Source organism: Gracilinanus agilis, chromosome 2, assembly GCF_016433145.1.
Source record: "Gracilinanus agilis isolate LMUSP501 chromosome 2, AgileGrace, whole genome shotgun sequence".
NCBI lineage: Eukaryota > Metazoa > Chordata > Mammalia > Didelphimorphia > Didelphidae > Gracilinanus > Gracilinanus agilis.
The window spans coordinates 315,850,612-315,870,093 of record NC_058131.1 but is presented as its reverse complement, the minus strand read 5'-3'; the positions used below and the strand labels follow the sequence as shown (position 1 = coordinate 315,870,093).

At 43.3% G+C, this 19,482-nt stretch overlaps 1 protein-coding gene across 1 annotated transcript in view; it reads left to right on the top strand.

Annotated features, from left to right (window-relative positions):
• Positions 1-16,903, top strand: part of MVB12B (multivesicular body subunit 12B) — a 310,868-nt gene extending 293,965 nt beyond the window's left edge. Inside the window, exon 10 of the mRNA XM_044664228.1 lies at positions 16,744-16,903. Within this exon, the coding sequence (XP_044520163.1) occupies positions 16,744-16,830 (87 nt within the window). The 3' untranslated portion in view covers positions 16,831-16,903. The remainder of the gene's footprint in view (positions 1-16,743) is intronic.
• The last annotated feature ends 2,579 nt before the right edge of the window (positions 16,904-19,482 follow it).

Sequence of the window (19,482 nt, the reverse complement as noted above, 5' to 3'; positions counted from 1 at the left end):
CTTCCCCCTCCAGGAGTTGACAAGCAATTCTACTGAAACCCAAACATTTCTGCATAGTGGAGCCCAGTTCCTCCTGGGGTCAGGGTGGACTGTCTCCCCTCCTCCTTTCGAAGACCAGGAAGCCCCTAATCCTGGCTGGCATCAGTCAGGTCAAGGAAAAACCAACCAGACCAGAGATTCTTAACCTCTTCTGGGTCACAGCTCCCTTTGGCAGCCTGATGATGCCCTTCTCAGAATCATGTTTTTAAATGCACAAACTAAAATATATAGCATGACAAAGGAAAACAATTCTGTTGAAATACTGTTAGCAAAATATTTTTTTAAAAGCCAAGTTCACAAAGGACCCCTGAACTAAACACATTTATTTCCCCTTTGTTTCCTCTAGTTTTCCTTGTCTCGGCCTCTATATTATGTAGTCCTGTGGTTCTAGTTGCTATGGGCAAGGAAAGTGAAAAGTGAACATGTTACATTTTAAAAGTATGAACGGGCCTTATGCTCCCCCACTGACCCTTCATGACAAAGTACAGGACTAGGAGATCAGGGTCCAGGTGGAAAGATCCCTTTCTTAGGCAAGAAATTAAGTCTGAAACAAGTGGCTCTGTTTTTCAGGTTTGATTAAAGGAGTCTTTTGCAGAGTCTGTAATTTTTTAATACAGTTTAGCTATTAATTTTTAAATTTTATAAATACACATATATAATTAAAATTTTTTGAAAGATTAATGAGCGAAAATCATGTCCTTTATGATTGAGTCGTCGGTAGATTTTACCTTTTTAAAAGTAAAACCACCTGGGTGCATACCTTATGTGTACCTCTGGCTTCCAGATCTCAGATTTGTGATTCTGTAAAGGAGGGAGGGCCCTACAGGCTTGGCCAGCCAAGGTATCTGTGGCTGCACCTTAGCTGCCATGAAATAAGGGCCTTTATCCATTTGTCTTCTCTGCTTTTGCACTTTGTTTTGTTTTGGTTTTTCTCAACTTTCTTATTTCATGGGTGGGGGTGCAGCTAGGTGGCTTAATGGATAGAGAGCCAGGTCTGGAGAGGAGAGGTTCTGGGTTCAAACCTAGCCTCAGACACTAAGCTGTTTGACCCAGACAAGTCGCTTAACCCCAGTTGCCTAGACCTTACTGTTCCTTGTATCTTAGAACTCATACTTGTATCACTTCTAAGACATGAGGTAAGGATTTATTAAAAACAACAAGGAAGATGACTGTTGGACTTATTTTATTTGTTTGATATCCGCTTTGGCTCTGCCAACAATCAAGAGGAAATAGGCCTTAATGGGGCCAGGACAAAGAAACAAATCACAGTTCCCTTAATGGGTGGTCAGTGATTGTGCTGGGGATTTGCATTAAGGTGGGCCAGTGACACTTGGATTTTGTTGAGCAAAGCAGGTGTGATCAGGCAGGTAATAGCCCCCTGTTTCTATCACACTCCATGGTTTATAAAGTCAGATCCCAGCTCCAACACTTAAGAACTGCATGAACCTTAAGCAAATGAGTTAACTGCCCTGAGCCTTGTTTCCCAGTCTGTAAAAGGCAGGCACTAGGCCAGGAGACCACAGGACTCCATTTCCAGCTCTGAATCTAGGCTGGGAGCCTTCCCAGAGAAAGAGGCTTACCCACAATGGCCCAAGTAGGAGATGGCAGAGCCCGGACTCGACCCCACATCTCCTAGCCGCCAGCTGAACAAAGGTGCCTTCCGGTACACCGAGCCGCCTCTCACGAGCCCAGAAAGGTACAAACTCTTGCTGGGGAGAGCCGAGCTGTGATTACTGCTTCCTTTCCCGACTGCAGCTTTCCCTGATGATAGCCACAGGACAGAAATTCATCCACGAAAATAAATGCCAGCCTCTCTGCCCAGGGCTACAAAGAAATGACAGAGGATCTAAGCATAACCCGAATAGGAATGGGCTGCCAGCGTAAGGAAACACAACATCTCTTAGCTTTCATTTTAACTCCTCTGGGGGGTTTTTCCTTTGATTACGCTTCGGCAGATTGCTCTGGCTTTGCTACAGGCAGAGACTTGTACTCTCTGTGTCCGTGGATGAGGGGCAGTCTTGGAAGCAGGAGATGGATTTAGAGGAAGAGGTCGAGGGAGCCAATGCAGGCAGGCCTGGAAAAGCCAGACTTACTATTTCATAGACTTTTTTTTCCTGCCCACTGAGATAATAAACCCTCCATTTGAGATGGAGATAGAACACTTCATGGAACTGCCACAGATTTGGCAAGGGCCTCAGTGGCCCACCACGTAGCGAACAGGAATCCCTACAGCCCCGACAAGCAGACATCGATCTTGTGCCCAAAGAGCTCCAAAGGTGAGAAATCACACTAGCTCCTAATGTGCCGCTTGAGGACAGCCTTAAAAAGATACAGAAAAATCTTGCTGACATCAAGCCTGGATTTACAGAACTTCAAGCAAGCATCTGTGAAGTCCCTACTATGTGATAAAGACTGTGTTAGATGCTGGAGATATAAAGAAAACAATGAAACCACCTCTACCCTCATGGTATTTAATTCAGTGGAAAGGAGGGAAGGAAGAGAGACAGCAAAGATGCATATAAGTATATCTATATGTGGAAGAAATGTGAAAAGAATAAATCGATATGAGGGAGTTAAGGATAAGGTACTTAGGAAGATCACTAGCATTTGAGGGGATCAAAAAAGGCTTCACGTGGAAGGTAATGTTTGAGCACGTGAAGGAAGACAGGGCTTCCCTTAGGCCAGGCTGAGGAAGGAGGGTGCCTTGGACAAAGGCATAAGGAGGAGATGGGCTGTTTTATGGAAGAATCCAAGAGAAGGCCAGATTGACTGGATGGATTTAAGAAGGCAGGAAGGAAAGTCATGTATCACAAGTCTACAAAGACAAGACAGGCCAGGTTCTTAAGGTCTTTGAAAACAAAACAAAACAAAACAAAAAATGGGTTTATATTTTAATCCTAGAGGCAATAAGAAGCCACTGGGCAACTCGGTGATACAGTGCACTGATAGAGTGCTAGGCCTAGAGATGAATTCAGATCTGGCCTCAAATACTTTCTAGTTGTGTGACCCTGGATGAGGCACTTAACCAACCCTGTTTGCCTCAGTTCCTTATCTGTAAAATGATCTAGAGAAGGAAATGGCAAACCACTCCAATAATTTTGCCAAAAACAACTCAAGTGGGATCTAGAAGAGTCAGACATGACTGAAAAACAATTTGAACAATAACAACCAAAAGGAGTTTAAGAAGGCATGGAGTGGAATGATCAGACCCGAGTCTAAGGAAAACTGCTTTGGAGGGAATGGAGAGAGGTGGCAAGAGACGGGAGGCGGGAGACCAGCTAGGAGGCTGATGCTTTCATCAGCCAAGGGGCAATGAAGGACCAAACCAAGACAATAGCTAAATAAGTAGAGAAGGGAGGTCAGATGTACAAGATGATGCGGAGATTTAGAAATGCAACATTTGGATGTACAGACAACAGGAGAGTAATAGTTAAGGATAAAATAGAGGTTAAGAATCTGGGGTTTGGCCCCCTGGAACCAAACGGAAAAAACATTACTTTGGAATGTAATTACTTTCTTTATTTTTGTTTTTTGGGTATCCCCAGTGCTGAGCAAGCATAGTATCTTGCCACATGAATGCTTCATAAACACTCATTGGATTGGCTCAAATTGGAACTGAGTTTTCAGGCCTCATTTCCTATTCCTCTCCTTTGTATATTTTACATACCAGCCAGGCCAGACAACAAGCTCTTCCTGCACACCTAGAAAGTTCTCTGTCTTCACTTCTGCTTCCCACAAGGCTCAGTTCAGGTGCCACCTCTTTGGGGGAACTTCATGATCTTCCCAACTGACTGTTCTTTCCTCCTTCAAACTTTCCCAAAGCACTGACCCAATCAACCTCTACAGATATTATTCTCCTGTGTGTGAACATCACATCCACCATCACCCTTAGTTCCTCTATAGCAGAAACATTTGTAGCTTTGTCTTGTATCTGGCACAGTGGGCATTTAAAAAATGGCAGGCAACAGTGAGCTTATTATGAAGTGCCTTCTGTGTGCCAAATGCCTTGTGGAGTCAAACTGAATTTAGTGAGTTGATTTTAGGTCTGATCACTTTGCTACTCTGAAGGATACCCAATATTCTTGGTATGGTGTTTCCCACACTGATGCAGAGAGCAACTCCTTCATGCATGTGTAGATAGCAATGGGAAATTACGACACCCTAAATTTCTGCTCCCGTGGTAGCACGACCCTCTGAGCATGACCTAGTCCATCAGTGGGCTGATATGTAAAGCATTCCCAGTTTGGTAAGGGCTTACTCTCCACTGTCAGGGCCTTAGAAAGCCAAGGGTCCCCTCTGTGTGCCACCTCAAGGCTTTGGAAAAGACTGTTAATGGAGAAGAGATTTAGTGTCGAGCTGTAGTAGCTGCCTCCTCTTCCTGCCAAGCCGGGAGGTAAGCATTACCTCAACACAATTGGTTTAATATAGAAATAGGATTCTAAAGATTGCCTGTGAAGTGCTTGGAGCCCTTCAAACGTCTGAGTTCAAAGGGATGGAGATGGTGGTATTATGACTAATCCTGCATACCGACTGTCAGACTCATCTTCCTTAAGCATAGTTTTCATCACATCATTCTCCTGTTCCAAAACCTTCCCTGACTCCCTGTTTCCTCCTGTATCAGGTCTTAATTCCTCTGCCTGCATTTCAAGACTGTATAATCCAGCTCCTCTTTCTTCAATCCTGTTTCTCACTTATTCTCTAGTACACACTCTCTTCTCTAATCAGATCTGGCTCCTCCCTGTCCCACCGAAACAGAATCATAAATTTAGAGCTGGAGTGGCCCTCCAAATGAGGAAACCAAGACCTAGAAAAGTTAAGAGACTAATCAGTTTTGTTCCCCTTCCTCCTGCCAACTGGCACTTTCCCATGGCCTTTCCCACAAAAGAACAACACATCTCCCATAATAATAAAAAGAACAACAATAATAAACATATAACACAAATTATTTTTTGCAAAGTGCTTTACAACTATTATCTCATTTGATCCTCAGCAGAATCCTGGGAAATAGGTCTTATTATTATCCCTATTTTATAGAAAAGGAAACTGAGGCAGACAGATTAAATGGCTCGCCCAGTCACACAGTTAATATATGACTGAGGCAAGATTTGATCTTCCTGATTCCAGGACCAGCAACACTATCTCGTGCTTAGAATGCCTTCTCACTTTCCCTGTGCCTCTCAGAATCCCTGGCTTCCTTCAGAACTCTGCTCAAGTGACAATTTCTACAGTACAAAGTCTTTTCCAGTTCTCCTACATTTAGTTATTTTATAGATACTTATTTCCACATATATGTGGTTTCCATTTAAAGAATATGAGCTCCTCGAGGGAAAGAACTATTTCATATTTGTCTCTGTATCCCCAGAGTCCAGCACAGTGTCTGGCACCCAGGACATGCTATAGTAACTGATGGAGCCAGACTTTGAACCCAGCTCCCCTAGCTCCAAACCCCATGCGCTTTCCATTGTGCCATTAGGAAACAAAAAGTCATTTCTCAGGAAGCGAGCATTCTTCTTGTGTTGGATGGCATCTTCCTCTCTCCTCCACTGATCCAAATCCCAGTCCTCCCCGAAGGTTCGGCTGAAGTGCTGCCTCTTCTAGGAGCCCCATCCTGAGTCCCCCTGCCTTCACCAAGCCTTCTTTTCTGGGAGCTCTGCCAGACAGATAGGGTGTCTTCTATTCCTGTGGGTTCTTCTTGTCTCCCTCACTAGCTGATAATCAGCCTGCACTTATTAAATACCTACTGTGTATGCAGCTATAAACTCCTTAAAGTCAAAGACTGTGTTTTCTCTTCACTGTCCACCATCACTCTTAGAATAGGCCTCAGCAATAGAGCAGGGGCTCCCCTAAGTACTTGTTGGTGGAAAAGTTGCTGCTTAGGAGCCCCAGGTTCTCAGCCCCATCTCTATCACTGACTCTCTCTGAGACGTTAGGCAAGATGCTTGCCCTCTCTGCAACTTATTTTTCCCATTGGTCAGGAGAGAGAATTGAACTAGACAACCTCAAGTCCTTTTCTATTCTACTCCTATAAATATTGTGATTGATGAATATAAGAATTATGACACCAGGCATACTATCCTAGACTTCTTATCTCTTACACTGTGTGTTCATCTTTTCCTTGAAAAATGAGAGAGCTCACCATGCTTGGGCCCGCCTCTATTGATAACGGAGACCTCACATAGTACTTTGTCTCTTTTTAGTACTCTTAATATAATATTGTGTAATATGAGGGGGGGAGGAATAAGCATTTTAAAATACCTACTATAGGCCAAGCACTGTGCTGAGCCTTTTACAAATATTATCTCATATGATATAGCTTACCATTCCCTTATGAGACTGAAAGCTCTATGAACTCAAGGACCATGTCTTATTTCCTTTTTATATCTTCCCCTGTGTCACACACAGTACTCTGCCATTAACAGGCTTTACTTCCTTTTAGCCACTTACCATTGATTAATATTTTTTAAACCTTACCTTCTGCTTTATAACCAATATAAATATCATTCCTAAGGTGGAAGTGGGTAAGGGCTAGGCAATGGGAGCTAAGTCACATGCCCAGGGTCACACATCTAGGATGTGGCTAAGGCCAAATCTGAACCAGATCTTCCCAACCCCAGGCCTAGCTCTCCATCCACAAGCTACCTTGCTGTTCCTGATCAGTTTTCACAAAGAAATATTTACTTTGAAGATATAGCAAGAGCAGAGAAGGACAAAAATTTATCCCTAAAACCTGGGACCACATTCACCTCTATACCAAATCTAATCTCTGAAAAGAGCTGGCTCATACTTAAGACAGTTTCTACATAGAACTGGGCTCACCAGGTTTTTGTTCATATCCAGATGTAGCATCACCACTGGATGACTCTTCATCTCAGCCACTGCTGTACCAGATCCCAAAGGTCATTGCTCAGGGTACTAGTCCTCAGCCGGCTGCAAAAGCCAGCATAGATGTAACTCCCAGGTGACTGGTCCACCTGACCTTTTGAAACTCACAAGACTGTAGCCTCCAGCTTCCTTCACACAGTTAAGTGCTTTGTTAGGCTTTTTTTTTAAGGTCAGGATGGGTTTTTTTTAAACTTACCCAAACAAAAGCAATTTATTTTTCTATCCAGCATGTTGAATTCAGCAAACATTTATTAATTTTATACTGTGACTCAGACCCTATGCTAAGCATCAGGGATACAAGTTGAAAAGTAACATTGACCTTGCCTTCCAGTACCTCATAGTATGATAGGATATTACCTAAACATGTATGAGTTGTGGATGAATAATAGTATAAGAGTAAAGAAGCCCTTCAAAGTACCATAGGGGGAAAAAGGGGAAGAGAAGTATTTTTACTTCAGTAAGGAGAAATACATTTCATAAATAAATTTCCTTAAGTAAGGAGAAATAAATTTTAGCCAAGAAACCAAACCCTGTAAGTAGGCAACTCCCAGAGCTGGTCCTTAATGGAGGAGTGAGATTTCATTAGGCAGGGAGGAAAAAGAATCAAAGGAACATAGATTTTAAACTAGAAGGAAAGAGAGAAGTCACCTTGTACAACCCCACTCTTTTACAGGTGAAGGAATTGAGGCCTGGAAAGAAGTAGTTCACCCATTTTTACATATAGTAGGTCACAAAGAAAGGATTCAGTTTTGCTTCACTGACTCCAATCCTATGCTCTCTCCCCTGTACCAGGATCTGCTCCAGAAATGGGAGATGGCCTTCATGGGTGCACAAAGGCTGGGAAGTCAGGATACAGTCAGGGAGCAGCTTTTAAGCCAGTTTATTGGGAGCAATGAGCAGGAGGAACTTAATGGGAGAGAAGACTGGCAAAGTGGGTCAGAGCCAGATTCAGTGCTAGGAAAGGAGTTTGTATTTTATCCTGGAGGCATTAAAAAAATCACCAAAGGTTTGGGGATGATGAGGAGTCCTCTGGTAAGGATCTGTTTGGAAACAACTGAGAAAATGAATTTTAATGGGAGAGAACTTGCCCTCCTTAGGGGAGCCTAAGCTTGTCTCTCCTGTCAGTGCAACTTTGGTCCAGGAGAGGGAGCTCAACGCTGACCCTGTTCAACCTCTAGTGACAAAACCTAATTCACTTTAATTGGATTCTTTTTCATTTTTAATTCAAAAAGGATTTGCTACATGGACATTAGGTAAGTCTCCTTATTCGAGGGCCTCATTTCTTGGGTAAATAAAAATCCAGGCCAAGATCCACTTTCAGAGGTGCATAGCATTGCCCCTGGGGAGCAAGATGACTTTCAAAAATCAGATCTTTCATCTCTTAGGCAAAGAATTTGGAAACAGACAATCCTTGGAAGATGAGGAAATGTGTCTATGAAGAGGGTTAGCCACAACATAGAGACGCTATGCTGAAATTTCACTGGGGATGTTAGTTAAAAAAAAAAAAAACCTAAGGGGAGAGAGATTGGGGGAGGGAGAGGGAGAGAAGAGGGAGAAGGAGAGGAGAGAGAAAGAAAGAAGGAAAGAGAATGAGAAAGAAGGGAAAGAGAAGAAAGGAAAGAGAATAAGAAAGAAGAAGGGAAAGAGAGGAAGAGAAGAGAAGAAAGGAAAGAGAAAGATTGGACTTAGAACCCTGAGACCTGGGCTTTGATCCTAGCCCTGATGCTTTCTAGCTGCAGGTCCTTGGGGCAAATGACTGGATGTCTATAAGCCATAGGTCCCTGATTTGTCAAACTGAGAGCATATTCACACTCTCCACACCACAGAGTTGGGAGCACTTTGCTGACCTTTAAGAGCTATAGAAATGTGCTTTATTTTAAGGAGAAAACGGCACTCTTCTCAGACTGCCCATTGAGCAACCCAGCCACCTCGGAAACCCCAGCTGCTCAGGAACACTGGAGCTGTTCTCCAAATCAAGGGATACATGTGAAAGGGGGATGCCAGTAGGAGATGGCCACAAAGCCATCAGTAAGCTCTTCATGGGGTGATAGAAAGAAAGAGCATTGCTTCTTTAGATTTGGGGGTGGGAAAGAATGACTAGATGACATCTCTGTCAGTTTCATCTTTCATGATCTGGGAGTCTGTGATCATTTTTAGGAACTCAAGGGACTTGGACCTGTTGGAGTCAGAAATACAGACCTCTCTAGGCAGCACAGTATTGTATATTCTAGGTATTTGGGTGATACAATGAATAGAGCTACAGCTCTGGAGTTGGGAAGATTCATCTTTATGCATTTAAATAGGGCCTCAAACACTTCCTAGCAGTGTGACCCTGGGCAAGTCAATCCTGTTGGCCTCAGTTTCCTCATTTGTAAAATAAGCTGGAAAAGGAAATGGCAAACCACTCAGCATCTTTGCCAAGAAAACCCCCAACGGGGTCACAAAGAGAGTCAGGCACTTCTGAAATTACTAAACAACAGCAACAAAAGGCAATCATTTAATCATCTAAAGTCACAAAATTACAGGATCATAGATTTAGAGCCAGTGTGGAGGTCCTCCGACATCCTAGGAGTTAGAGCTAGAAAGGACCATATAGAGATTTCTGGTCCAGGGTCTACGTTTTACAGATTAGGAGGTAGCCTAGAAAAGAGAAGTGGCTTCCCTAAGGCCATGCCCCCACAGTAAGTGGCAGGGCTGGGATTCAGCCTGGGCCCGCTACTGATCAGTCCCAGGTGATGAGTTCAGACCTCCAGTGGTTCCCTATTGCCAGGCAAAAGATCAATATCCAATTCCTCAGCTGGGTTCTCTGGGCCTCTTGCACCACAGTTTGTGGCAGGACAGAACCTGGCTCCCCTCAGACAAGCCTGCTCTCTGTAACTTGCTGATTACTCCTTTTCATATTCTCCTCTCCTCATCTAGAAAGCCTGGCTCTCCTTCCTAGCTCCTCACTCCCAGGGCCTTTGATCACCCAACTAAGAAATCTTTTCTGAAGACCCTACCCCTGAAGGAAGGTGGGTGCAGCATTATGGGAAAAGCCCTGGAGTTTGAGTCAGAGAATTTGAGTTCAAATCCTCACTCTCCTATTTACTCTCTTTATACTTTAGAAAAAAATCACTCTTTCTCTGAGCTTCAGTTTCTTCCCATGCAGAATCAAGGAGGAGGAAGGACTAGATAATCTCAGAGATTCCCCTTTGGCCCTAAATTCTGTGTTCTTCTGCCTCTGTACTTAAAATTTTGGCCATTTCTTTTTAATTATTTGCTTCAGCTATCACCATGGGAGAGCACTTTGGAGTCAGAAGACCAGAGTTCAAATCCCAACTCAGACACTTCTTAGCTTTGTGGCCCTAGGAAATTCACTTCACCTCCTTTGGTCTCAATTTTCTCACCTATAAAATGAGAAGATGGTACTTACTGGCTTTTTACACCCTCTTGTGAGCCTGTGATTCTCTACCTCACCCCACAACACACAACTGAATGCATATAAGTACCCAAAAAATAAATGTGCATATAAGTACCCAAGAGTGAAGAGAAATCTCTAAGGGTGAATAGTACAGTGGGAGTCAGATTTGAGAGTCAGAAGACCTGGTTTCTAGTCCTGCCCATTTAGCCTTTTTGAGACTCAGTTTCTCCATCTGTAAAATGGGGAGGATACTTTACTAAATCTCTGTGTCAGAAAGGACCTTTGAAGGGTCATCTCAGCCAACCTAAACTTGACAAAGAATCTCTTCTTTTTTTTTAAACCCTTACCTTCTGTCTTAGAATCAGTACTGTCTTGGTTCTAAGGCAGAAGAGCAGCTGTAAGGGCTAGGCAATGGGGGTTAAGGGACTTGCCCAGGGTCACACAGCTAGGATGCATCTGAGGCCAGATTTGAACCCATGATGTTCCATCTCTAGGCCTGGCTCTCAAGCCACTGAGCTACCCAGAAGCCCCCTAAAGAATCATCCCACAATGTTTCAGTTTCTGTATACAATGTTCTCCTGGGTCTGCTCCTTTCATTCCGCATCAGTCCATGGAGGTCTTCCCAGCCCTTTCTGAAATCCTCCTGTTCATCATTCCTTACAGCACCATAATATTCCATTGCCATCATAGACCAAAATTTGTTCAGTGTGAGGCCATTCTTAAATATCAGTTCCCATTATGAATCCACAAGCATTTAAGTGCAGCTTGACTTGCTGACGAAGCCCCTGCTCCATGATAGATGCCACTGGGATATAGAAATGACAGAGATCCCCTCCCTGCCTGCCCTAGAGGAATAATGATTTCTCTGAGGCTAAGAGCATGACCTGGCTCAGACAGTCAGCAAACAAATACGAGTACCTTCCATGCCAAGCTCTGGGGATTCCAAACAAGAACAGTCGTCCATCCTTGTGAAGCAGACAACATGGACTTAGCTGGGAAAGCAGGCGACACGGGCCCTCGTCCCATCTCTTCCCTCACTCCAGGTGCCACGTGAAGCGAGTGATCTTTCATCCCTGGAACATGGTTTCCTTCTCTAGAAAATCAATGTGAAACTAAATGTTTTCCAGGCCTTTCTAGCAAATAAGGCATCCTTTCTTTTTCAAGTGAAGGATCTTTGATTTGCTCCTTGTTTCCCATGGTTTCTTTTCTAGAGCTTTGCTTCAGGGGCCCTACCCAAATAAGAATATGTGTGAGAGCACTTTGTAAACTTTAAAACTATACGTGAATCCTAGCCGTTATCACTCACATACCAGTCTAAGTATACCAGCTTGTTTTCTGATATATACATAAATATAAATAAATATAAGTATACAAGCTTGTTTTCTGATAAATATATACATATTTATATATATGTTCCAGCTTGTTTTCTGATAAAATTGGGATTTTGCTGCTTGCTTGGGCCCTTGATTATCCCTACATTTACAGATCCCATAGGTTAGATCCCAAAAAAGTAGCTAGCATGAGAGGGAGGCTGGCCATAGAGCACCCCTGAAACTAAAACATGGCATCCCATGGCTAGATGAAGAGGAGGCACCCCTCAGCAGAGCATTTGAGGCTCTGGCCTCTCTCCAGCCAGATGGAAGGAGCCTCACCTTTAAAACTATCCCCATTTCAGAGATTTGCCTTCGCATATTATTGTAAGGTGCCTATAGGGAGTCGAAGCTCACATGTATATGGTGCAGGAGTTCTTAACCTAGAGGAACTGGTTTTTAAAAATACTTTGTTAGCAGTATTTCAATATAATTGATTTCTTTTAGAATCCAATGCAATTTGATTCATGCACCGTAGGCTTTACCAGCCTATCCAAAAAGGCTAAGATACCCCCAAAAAGGGATTAAGAAGTCATTAGTACCTTAAAGTTTACAAAGTATAAAGAAAGTAATATATGTAAAGTATTTTACAAATCTTAAAGAGCTATATGAGTGTTAGCTGTTATTACTCTTACTTGTTATTATTTCCATTATCTCATTTAATCCCCACAGCAGCACTCTGGAGCAAGAAGTAGAGGTATTACTAGCTACATTTTCATAATATAATTCACACTTCTTTTGTAGTAAAAAGTTTACTAAATGCCTTCCTCCTCCCAGTAGTCTGCAAGTTATTCCCATTTTTTTAATCCTCATTTTAAAGATGAGGAGACAGAGGCCTGGAGAGGGGAACTAACTTGCCTATGGTAATCCAGCTAGCCAAGTAGCAAAACTAAGACTCAAACCCAGGCCTGCTGATCCTGGATTCACTGTCCTTTCAGCCTTTTTCTTTTCTGCTTCTGAAAATAATCCTTTTTCTCGTAGATGCAGACTGAAAGAGCTCTTAGAAGTGACTTAAGCCCAATCTCCCCTCTTTAAAAATAGTTCAACTGAGGCCAGAGAAGGGAAAATAACTTGCCCAAAATCACAAAGCTAATAAGTGCCCAGGTCAGGCTTGAAATCAGATCTCCCACCTCTTAAGAGGATCGTTCTTCTGAGTCATACTGATGCCCAACTTTTCTTTCTGCTATTTTGGCCTGGTCCCTGCAGGTGCACTTTAGGAACATGGAACACTTGGTCTGCAGTCACCAAGGTCTCTGAATCCCCACATCCTCTTCTAGCATGACCAGGGCTTCTTCCCAGGGGATGCTGGGACCAGAGCTCTTGAAACCCAGATCATCTTCCGTTAGTATTACTATAGAAAAATAGAATGTTAACGTTGGGAGGCATCCTACTCATCGAATCCCTTCACTCGGTGTATTATTTGGGAGCACGTTGAGTATTGGTGTTAATGCCATAGGTAATAATTTTAAAAAATCAATAATCGGCAAGTAAATAAAAAATCAAAATCTTAAAATCAAAATAAACAATTATCAATAAAAGATAAAAAATTAATGAATAATCAACAAAAGAGACCAATAAAAAATCCAAAATAATCAAAAGATAATAATCAAAAAATCTCCTGGGCCTCTCTCTGCCTTCTTTCTGGGGGGAGGGGGGGAATCAATGTTTCTGGGATCGATGAAGCAGCCTGCTGCTGGGGATGAGCCCTGGAGTCCAAACCTGGTTCTTTGTCCTGCTTAGTACCGATGTGGGACGTTGAGCAGGTCACTTGACCTCCTTTTCCTCGTCTGTAAAACCCCAGCTTTAAACCCCAATCAGGAGTTCTTAAGCTGGGGGCCTGTGGACTTGTTTGTTTTTAAATTTTGAAAACTGTTTCAGTGTAATTCGTTTCCTTTGTGATTCTGTGTGTTGCCAGGTCTCAGGGCTTCCTATCCCCCCACACACAGGCAAGAGAGATGCTATACAAAGGCCCTTGCAGGCTCTGTAGCACTAGAGCCGCTTACAGCCGAAGGCCACAAGATGGCGGTGTCCCCCTGAACTTGGGCCTCCCTCCAAAGCGCTAGGATTCTTCTGTTCCTGGGGCCTCGAAGGGGATTGGGATTGGGGGAGGGAGAGGAGGGGGAGATTCCTAACTGCTGGGAGAAGCCAATGGCCCCAGGCACTGCTGAGAGCCATTAACCCTGACCTGGGTCCAGAATCCCCAGGAAATGCCTCAGGAAGTGCTGTGGCCATTTAAGGGAAATGGGAAAAAAGCCAAGACCAGTCTGGTGAACTGCCCCAGAGCAGAGGGCAAAGGGGCAAGGGCACAGAGTCAAAAGACTTTAACGTGCTCTGGTTCCTGCACTCTTCCAGGAGGGCGTGCAGAGAAATAGCAAGAAATTCTACCCCGTGGCTTAGAATGTTAGAGCTAGAAGGGGACCCCAAGACATAGACTATTAAAACAAAGAACTGAGGACCCCAGGCCGTAGAATATCACCCCTTGAAGAGACTTGAAATATCAAATATCAAAGCTTTGAGGAGCACGATAAAAAGAAAAGAAAGAATATTTCAGGTCTCTTCAAGCTTTTGACGTTCTATGGCTCTGCGCCTCAGTTTTCTCATTCTAAGTGGCTGAGCTAGATAGGCCCTCCGTCCCTTTCAGACCGAGCCTATTAAACTGGAAGGGATCTGGGAGCATAAAGCTATTAGACCCAAAAGGTTCAGCTCCCTCACAATTTTTTTTGTCCAGATTTGTGATTCAAACCATGTAGAGAATTCTTGATATTGAAACTCTCCTCTATCCAAAGCAGATTGACTGATAGGTATAAAAAACTAATCATCTAAAAAGCGCAGGAGAACACTGGGAGGTGGGTTCCGTGATTTGTGCACAGATCTTCCTGGCCAGAGGTCTGTCTGTTGTATCTTGTGGCACCCCTGTCCTCGACCACCTCCTTTGTTTAAAGATGGACACAGCAGAGTAGTGGAAAGAGATCCATCCTCCAAGCCTGCATGACTGAGGTTCAAGTTCCACTTTGACAAATGCTAACTTGTGATCCTGGGCAAGTCATTTCCAGTGCTCTGGCTCTACTACAAGTCACAGAGAAGGTGCTAACCTACATTAAGAAGACATTTCCTTTCCCATGAGTTTTCTTCATGGATGAAATCATAGGTTAGAGGCCTGTACCCTGAAAATTGAGAAACTAATGCCCAAAGGGAGAAATCGAACATGCAGGAGCAGGACCTAAAATCTCAGCCCCTTCTGATTTGTTCGTTGTCTATGTCCGCTCCTAAAAAGAATATCAGACAAAGCTAGGGGAAAAAATCTAGTATGACTCCCCTCTCCCCATTTTACACTAGAAGAAACTGAGACCTGTAGAGAACAAGTGGCTTGCCGAAGGGCATACGACAAGTTAGTGGCAGAGTTAGGATTTGAAGGAAGATCTCTTGCCTTCCAGACCCACTCTTTTTTTTATTTCTTGTTGCCTTTCATTTAGAAAATATTATCAGCAGGACAGTGGTCTCTTCCTAAAATTATAGTCCATATCCTTGAGCAGTGTGGCTTCTTTGGGGATGAGTCTTTCTCTTATTTTTATTTTAAGGAAAAAAAATTAAAAATAAATATGTTTTAAATTTAAAAAAAGAAAAATTCAAAGGCCTTTTTTCTTCCCCGCCTTCTTTTAGTGAATAATGTGTTAGCTTCTGATTTCCCCTCCAGCTCTTAGGGAGCCTTAATCCTTCTGATGAAGCCTTCTCACAACTAATGACTTATCTCATTCTTGTTTATTCCCAGACTTTCTCTCTAGCAACAGTAATCAGATGCCTTGATATGAAAGAAAGGGCCAGTTTCCAAAAGGGAATTGACCTTCTTATCGTCTTCAATGAATCATAAAACATGAGATTTAAAAGAGGCCTCAAAACACATGATACTATAACTATAACAGACCTTAGAACGTAGTATGTTAGAGCATAGGACATAGACTATTAGAATTTGAAGGGACATTAGAACAATCTGTTAGAATTTAGAGCCCACCATGTTAAAGCATAGAATGTTAGACCTAGAGAACAGCTTGAGAACTATCTAATCCAACCCCTTCATTTAAAATTTTTCTATCCATCACTTTTTTTTCATCAACTTCATTTCTTAATATATCCCTCTCCTCCAACAGGTAGTTGATCCCTTACCACAAAGAATTTTAAAAGAAGGGAAGAAACATAATTTAGCAAAACTAACAAATACATCAGTTACATATACCAGTACCCCATGACCAGAGGTCCCCACTTCAAAGAAACGAGGAAGATGCTCCTCTCCAGACTTGGCTATCATTAAATAACGTCATTAATGAAAAAAAAATCTCATGCTTACTCTGTGCCAAGACTATGTTAAGTGCTGGAGACACTTAAAGGGAAGGTAGTCTTTGCTCTCGAAGAAATTACATTTTATTAGGGAGAGACAAGCTATTCAGAAGGCTTCAGCTGCAGGGCTGATTGAAAGGTCCAGTGGTCCTTAGGTACAACAGCAAGGCAGATGATAATACATCTTCTTTAGTGCCATTTGCTTTGCTGAAACCTTCTATCTAACGCTGAACTATTTGACAGTGACAGGGACTTTGGTGGCAAAACATTTCTTCTTTAGGTCTTTAGTAGCAGTGAGTGCTGAGAAGATGGGTGCAACACCTGCAGAGAAAATTTATGTGTCAGATTTTGCTTCCCTGGACCAATATTGGCCTACAGGAGCAGAAGGCCTGGGATTGGTGGGGAAGGAGACATTCACTACTGGGACCTCTTACAGGGCCTGAGGGTTGATGTTAGCAGAGGTTTGGTGTCCTCCCAGTACACCCCTACATGGGCTAGGTAGCTGGTTACTGTCAGTTGGTCTTGGATTGGCATTAATTGTGGCAAAGATGCCAAGAGCCTCATCCCCACAGGACCCTTCCCCTGGATGTGGCAATGGAGATCAGGGCTGGAAACGATCCTGGGGTGGGGTGGGGTGGGGTTAAAAAAAAACAAACTACTTTTTCACTGCTTGCTGGATGGTGGCATGGCATCTCTTTGAATTCTTTTTCTTCTCTTCAGTATGACTACAGCTTCCGGACAGAGCAGAGCGCTGCTGCCAGACTCCCACCCAGTCCCACTAGATGTCAGCAGATACCACAGTCCTGAGGACCAGGCGGAAAGGAGGGGCAGGAACCAGTGGAAAAAGAGCTGCCCAGCACACAGACAGACACACACGCACATGCACACACATACATACATACATACGTACATACATACATACATACATACAGAGATACTACTACTGAAAAGGGAAGGCAGCCCCATCCCAAAGCTGAGGAGTGTAACTGGAGACATTTCTCCAAACCTTTCTTTGGACTTCAGAGGACCTTTCTTTTAAAAACAAAAACAACAACAACAACAAAAAAGTCCACCCTTCCTTCTTCACACACTTTAGCATTGGGTGGAGGGGGGGGAAAGTGGGGGCAAAATTGGTTGTATGTGACGGTTTCTGAATTTTTAATTGTGAAATTATTTTTCATCTGCTTATCTAATGCCTCCCCACCCCTACCCCAAAGCCATTCCAGGAATTTTTTTTCCTTGACCATTTGCCATAGTGATCAATGGCCCCTTTTAAAAAGGGGGGGGGGAGAATCTGTGTAATACAACATAACTTTCCCCCAGGAGATCCCTCTGGAGTCCAATAGTCCCATGGTTAAACTGATCATACACTGAAGGCATCCTTTGCACCCCTTGACTCATGGCTGGTGACTGTGGTTTTAACTAGTGTTTGGCTCTGGAATATTCCACCGGGTGTGCTTAACCTGAGAGCACACCACTAAGAAATTTAATTGTCCTCAGTTGACTTTTTCAAGGAGTTGGTTCAGCTTGCATAAGCACCTCTGGTGCTTGCTGGCCCATTGTCCCGGCTCCTTCAGTAGCCTAATAGGAAAAGTCACTTTGGCTATAATCAAGCTCATGCTCAAGGAAGCATCTCCTTCCACCAGGGTGAAACTAAGACACTGGACTGGGTAACTTTAGGAGCATGCATCCAGAATTGATCTCTGAGGCTTCCCGTTGGATATTTCTGTGGAGAAACATCAGTTATTCCAGATGCCTAGACTGTACTCGTTCATTTCTTGGGAAAGGACAACTTCCATCCCCTAGTGAAGGTGGATGATATTCTAGAGAAGAGCACAACTATGGTCCTGGAGTTGTTGGGCTGCAGGTTACACATGGAGCCATTTGCCCATTTCTTGCCCACCCCATCCCTAGTACCTCACTGACCACATGGGAACCTTTGTCCACTCTCAACTCAACTCACCTGGTCGGATCCTGAAATGGAATGAGGAAACTATCCCAATTCCCTCCCACCCCTTCAGCGAAGCACCTTCCTGAAGGCCTCTTGCCCAGAGTGTACACACAGAGTCTGCCCCCAAGGAAGTGGGGCCTCAGCATGGGGATTCTTGATCTCTCGCTTGCTTCCAAAGCCAGGTGCATGTCTGGATGACACTTCATAATGTGATAAGTCATTTAGAACACTCGGTTTGACCTGTGCTGCTTTTCTAAGTCGCAGCTGTATCAAAAAGCTGTGGCCATGAACTGGAACTTCCCACTAAATGTGTTTTTTGAGTGGAAGTTTGGGCTTTTTTTTGATAGCCCTAGTGCTCTCATCCCATTAAAGATGTGTTTCCCTAATAATGGATGTTGCCGTAGCTCCTGGCTTGGTCTGATGCACAAACTTGTTTTGCACAGCTGTATCTGTATTTGTTTGCTGTGGAGTGTCGTCATTTTGTATTGTTTTGGTTTTGGTTTTTTCCCCCTAGCTCACAAGAGTGTAAATTTTTTACAACTTGGGTGTCACCAGATACTGGAACTTTTTGAGGAGGGTGTTTGTTTGGGAGTCCTGGAGGATGTATATGTGTGTGTGTGTGTATACATATATATGTATATATACAGAGAGAGAGAGAGAGAGAGAGATCACATATTGTGTTTTGTAAAGAAAATGAGATTATGACAGGAGATCCCTGCTATGTACAAGCTTAAATCAAGAATTTCCCCTTTTTGGGCCTATATTTCTCCACTCTTAAAATTAAGGGATAGTCTAGATTCCTAAATTCCCTTCTAGATTTAATCCTATAATCTGGACAAATGTTCCCTAGCATTTTGTAGACAAGCCACCAGAAGAATAGAACAGCTTTCTCAAAAGGATAATAAGTTAACATCAGCATCAAACCCTGGATCAGGGTTGGAGGATGAAATTAATTCCATTTTATCCCAAGTGGCTTGGGGGTAATGGTACAGATATGACAGGGGCCAAAATTGAGCAACACTTTTAAGACCTGTGATAGCTGTAGGATGCCACTGCCAGCTGTTAGATGGTTCAGGTAGCTGGTGCTTTTAAAAATACCTCATGTGCATACTGTCAGCACCTAACCTCTTCTATTGTCACCAAGGCAAATCCAGGGAGGCCAGTGTTCTCTCCCCCACCCCCAGGTTCCTCTTCCAAACACATTCGTGTTGCCCTCTGAAGGTTCAGATTTGCCCTAGAGATTCAAGACTCCCATCTGTAATGTGAGGAAGTTAGACTAGATAACCTAAAGACCCATTCAGCCCCCTTAACACTATGAATCAAGGAGGTTTGATGCCCAGAGAGGGAAAGGGATTGGGTTCCCACAGGCACTAAGTGGCAGATTCAAAATTCAAACTCATATCTTCTGATTCCAAATCCAGTGTTATTTCTACCATATTATCCTTCCTCTCACTGTACCATGAAGGTAGCTTCTTGTAATCTGAAAAAGGAAGGAAGGAAGGAAGGAA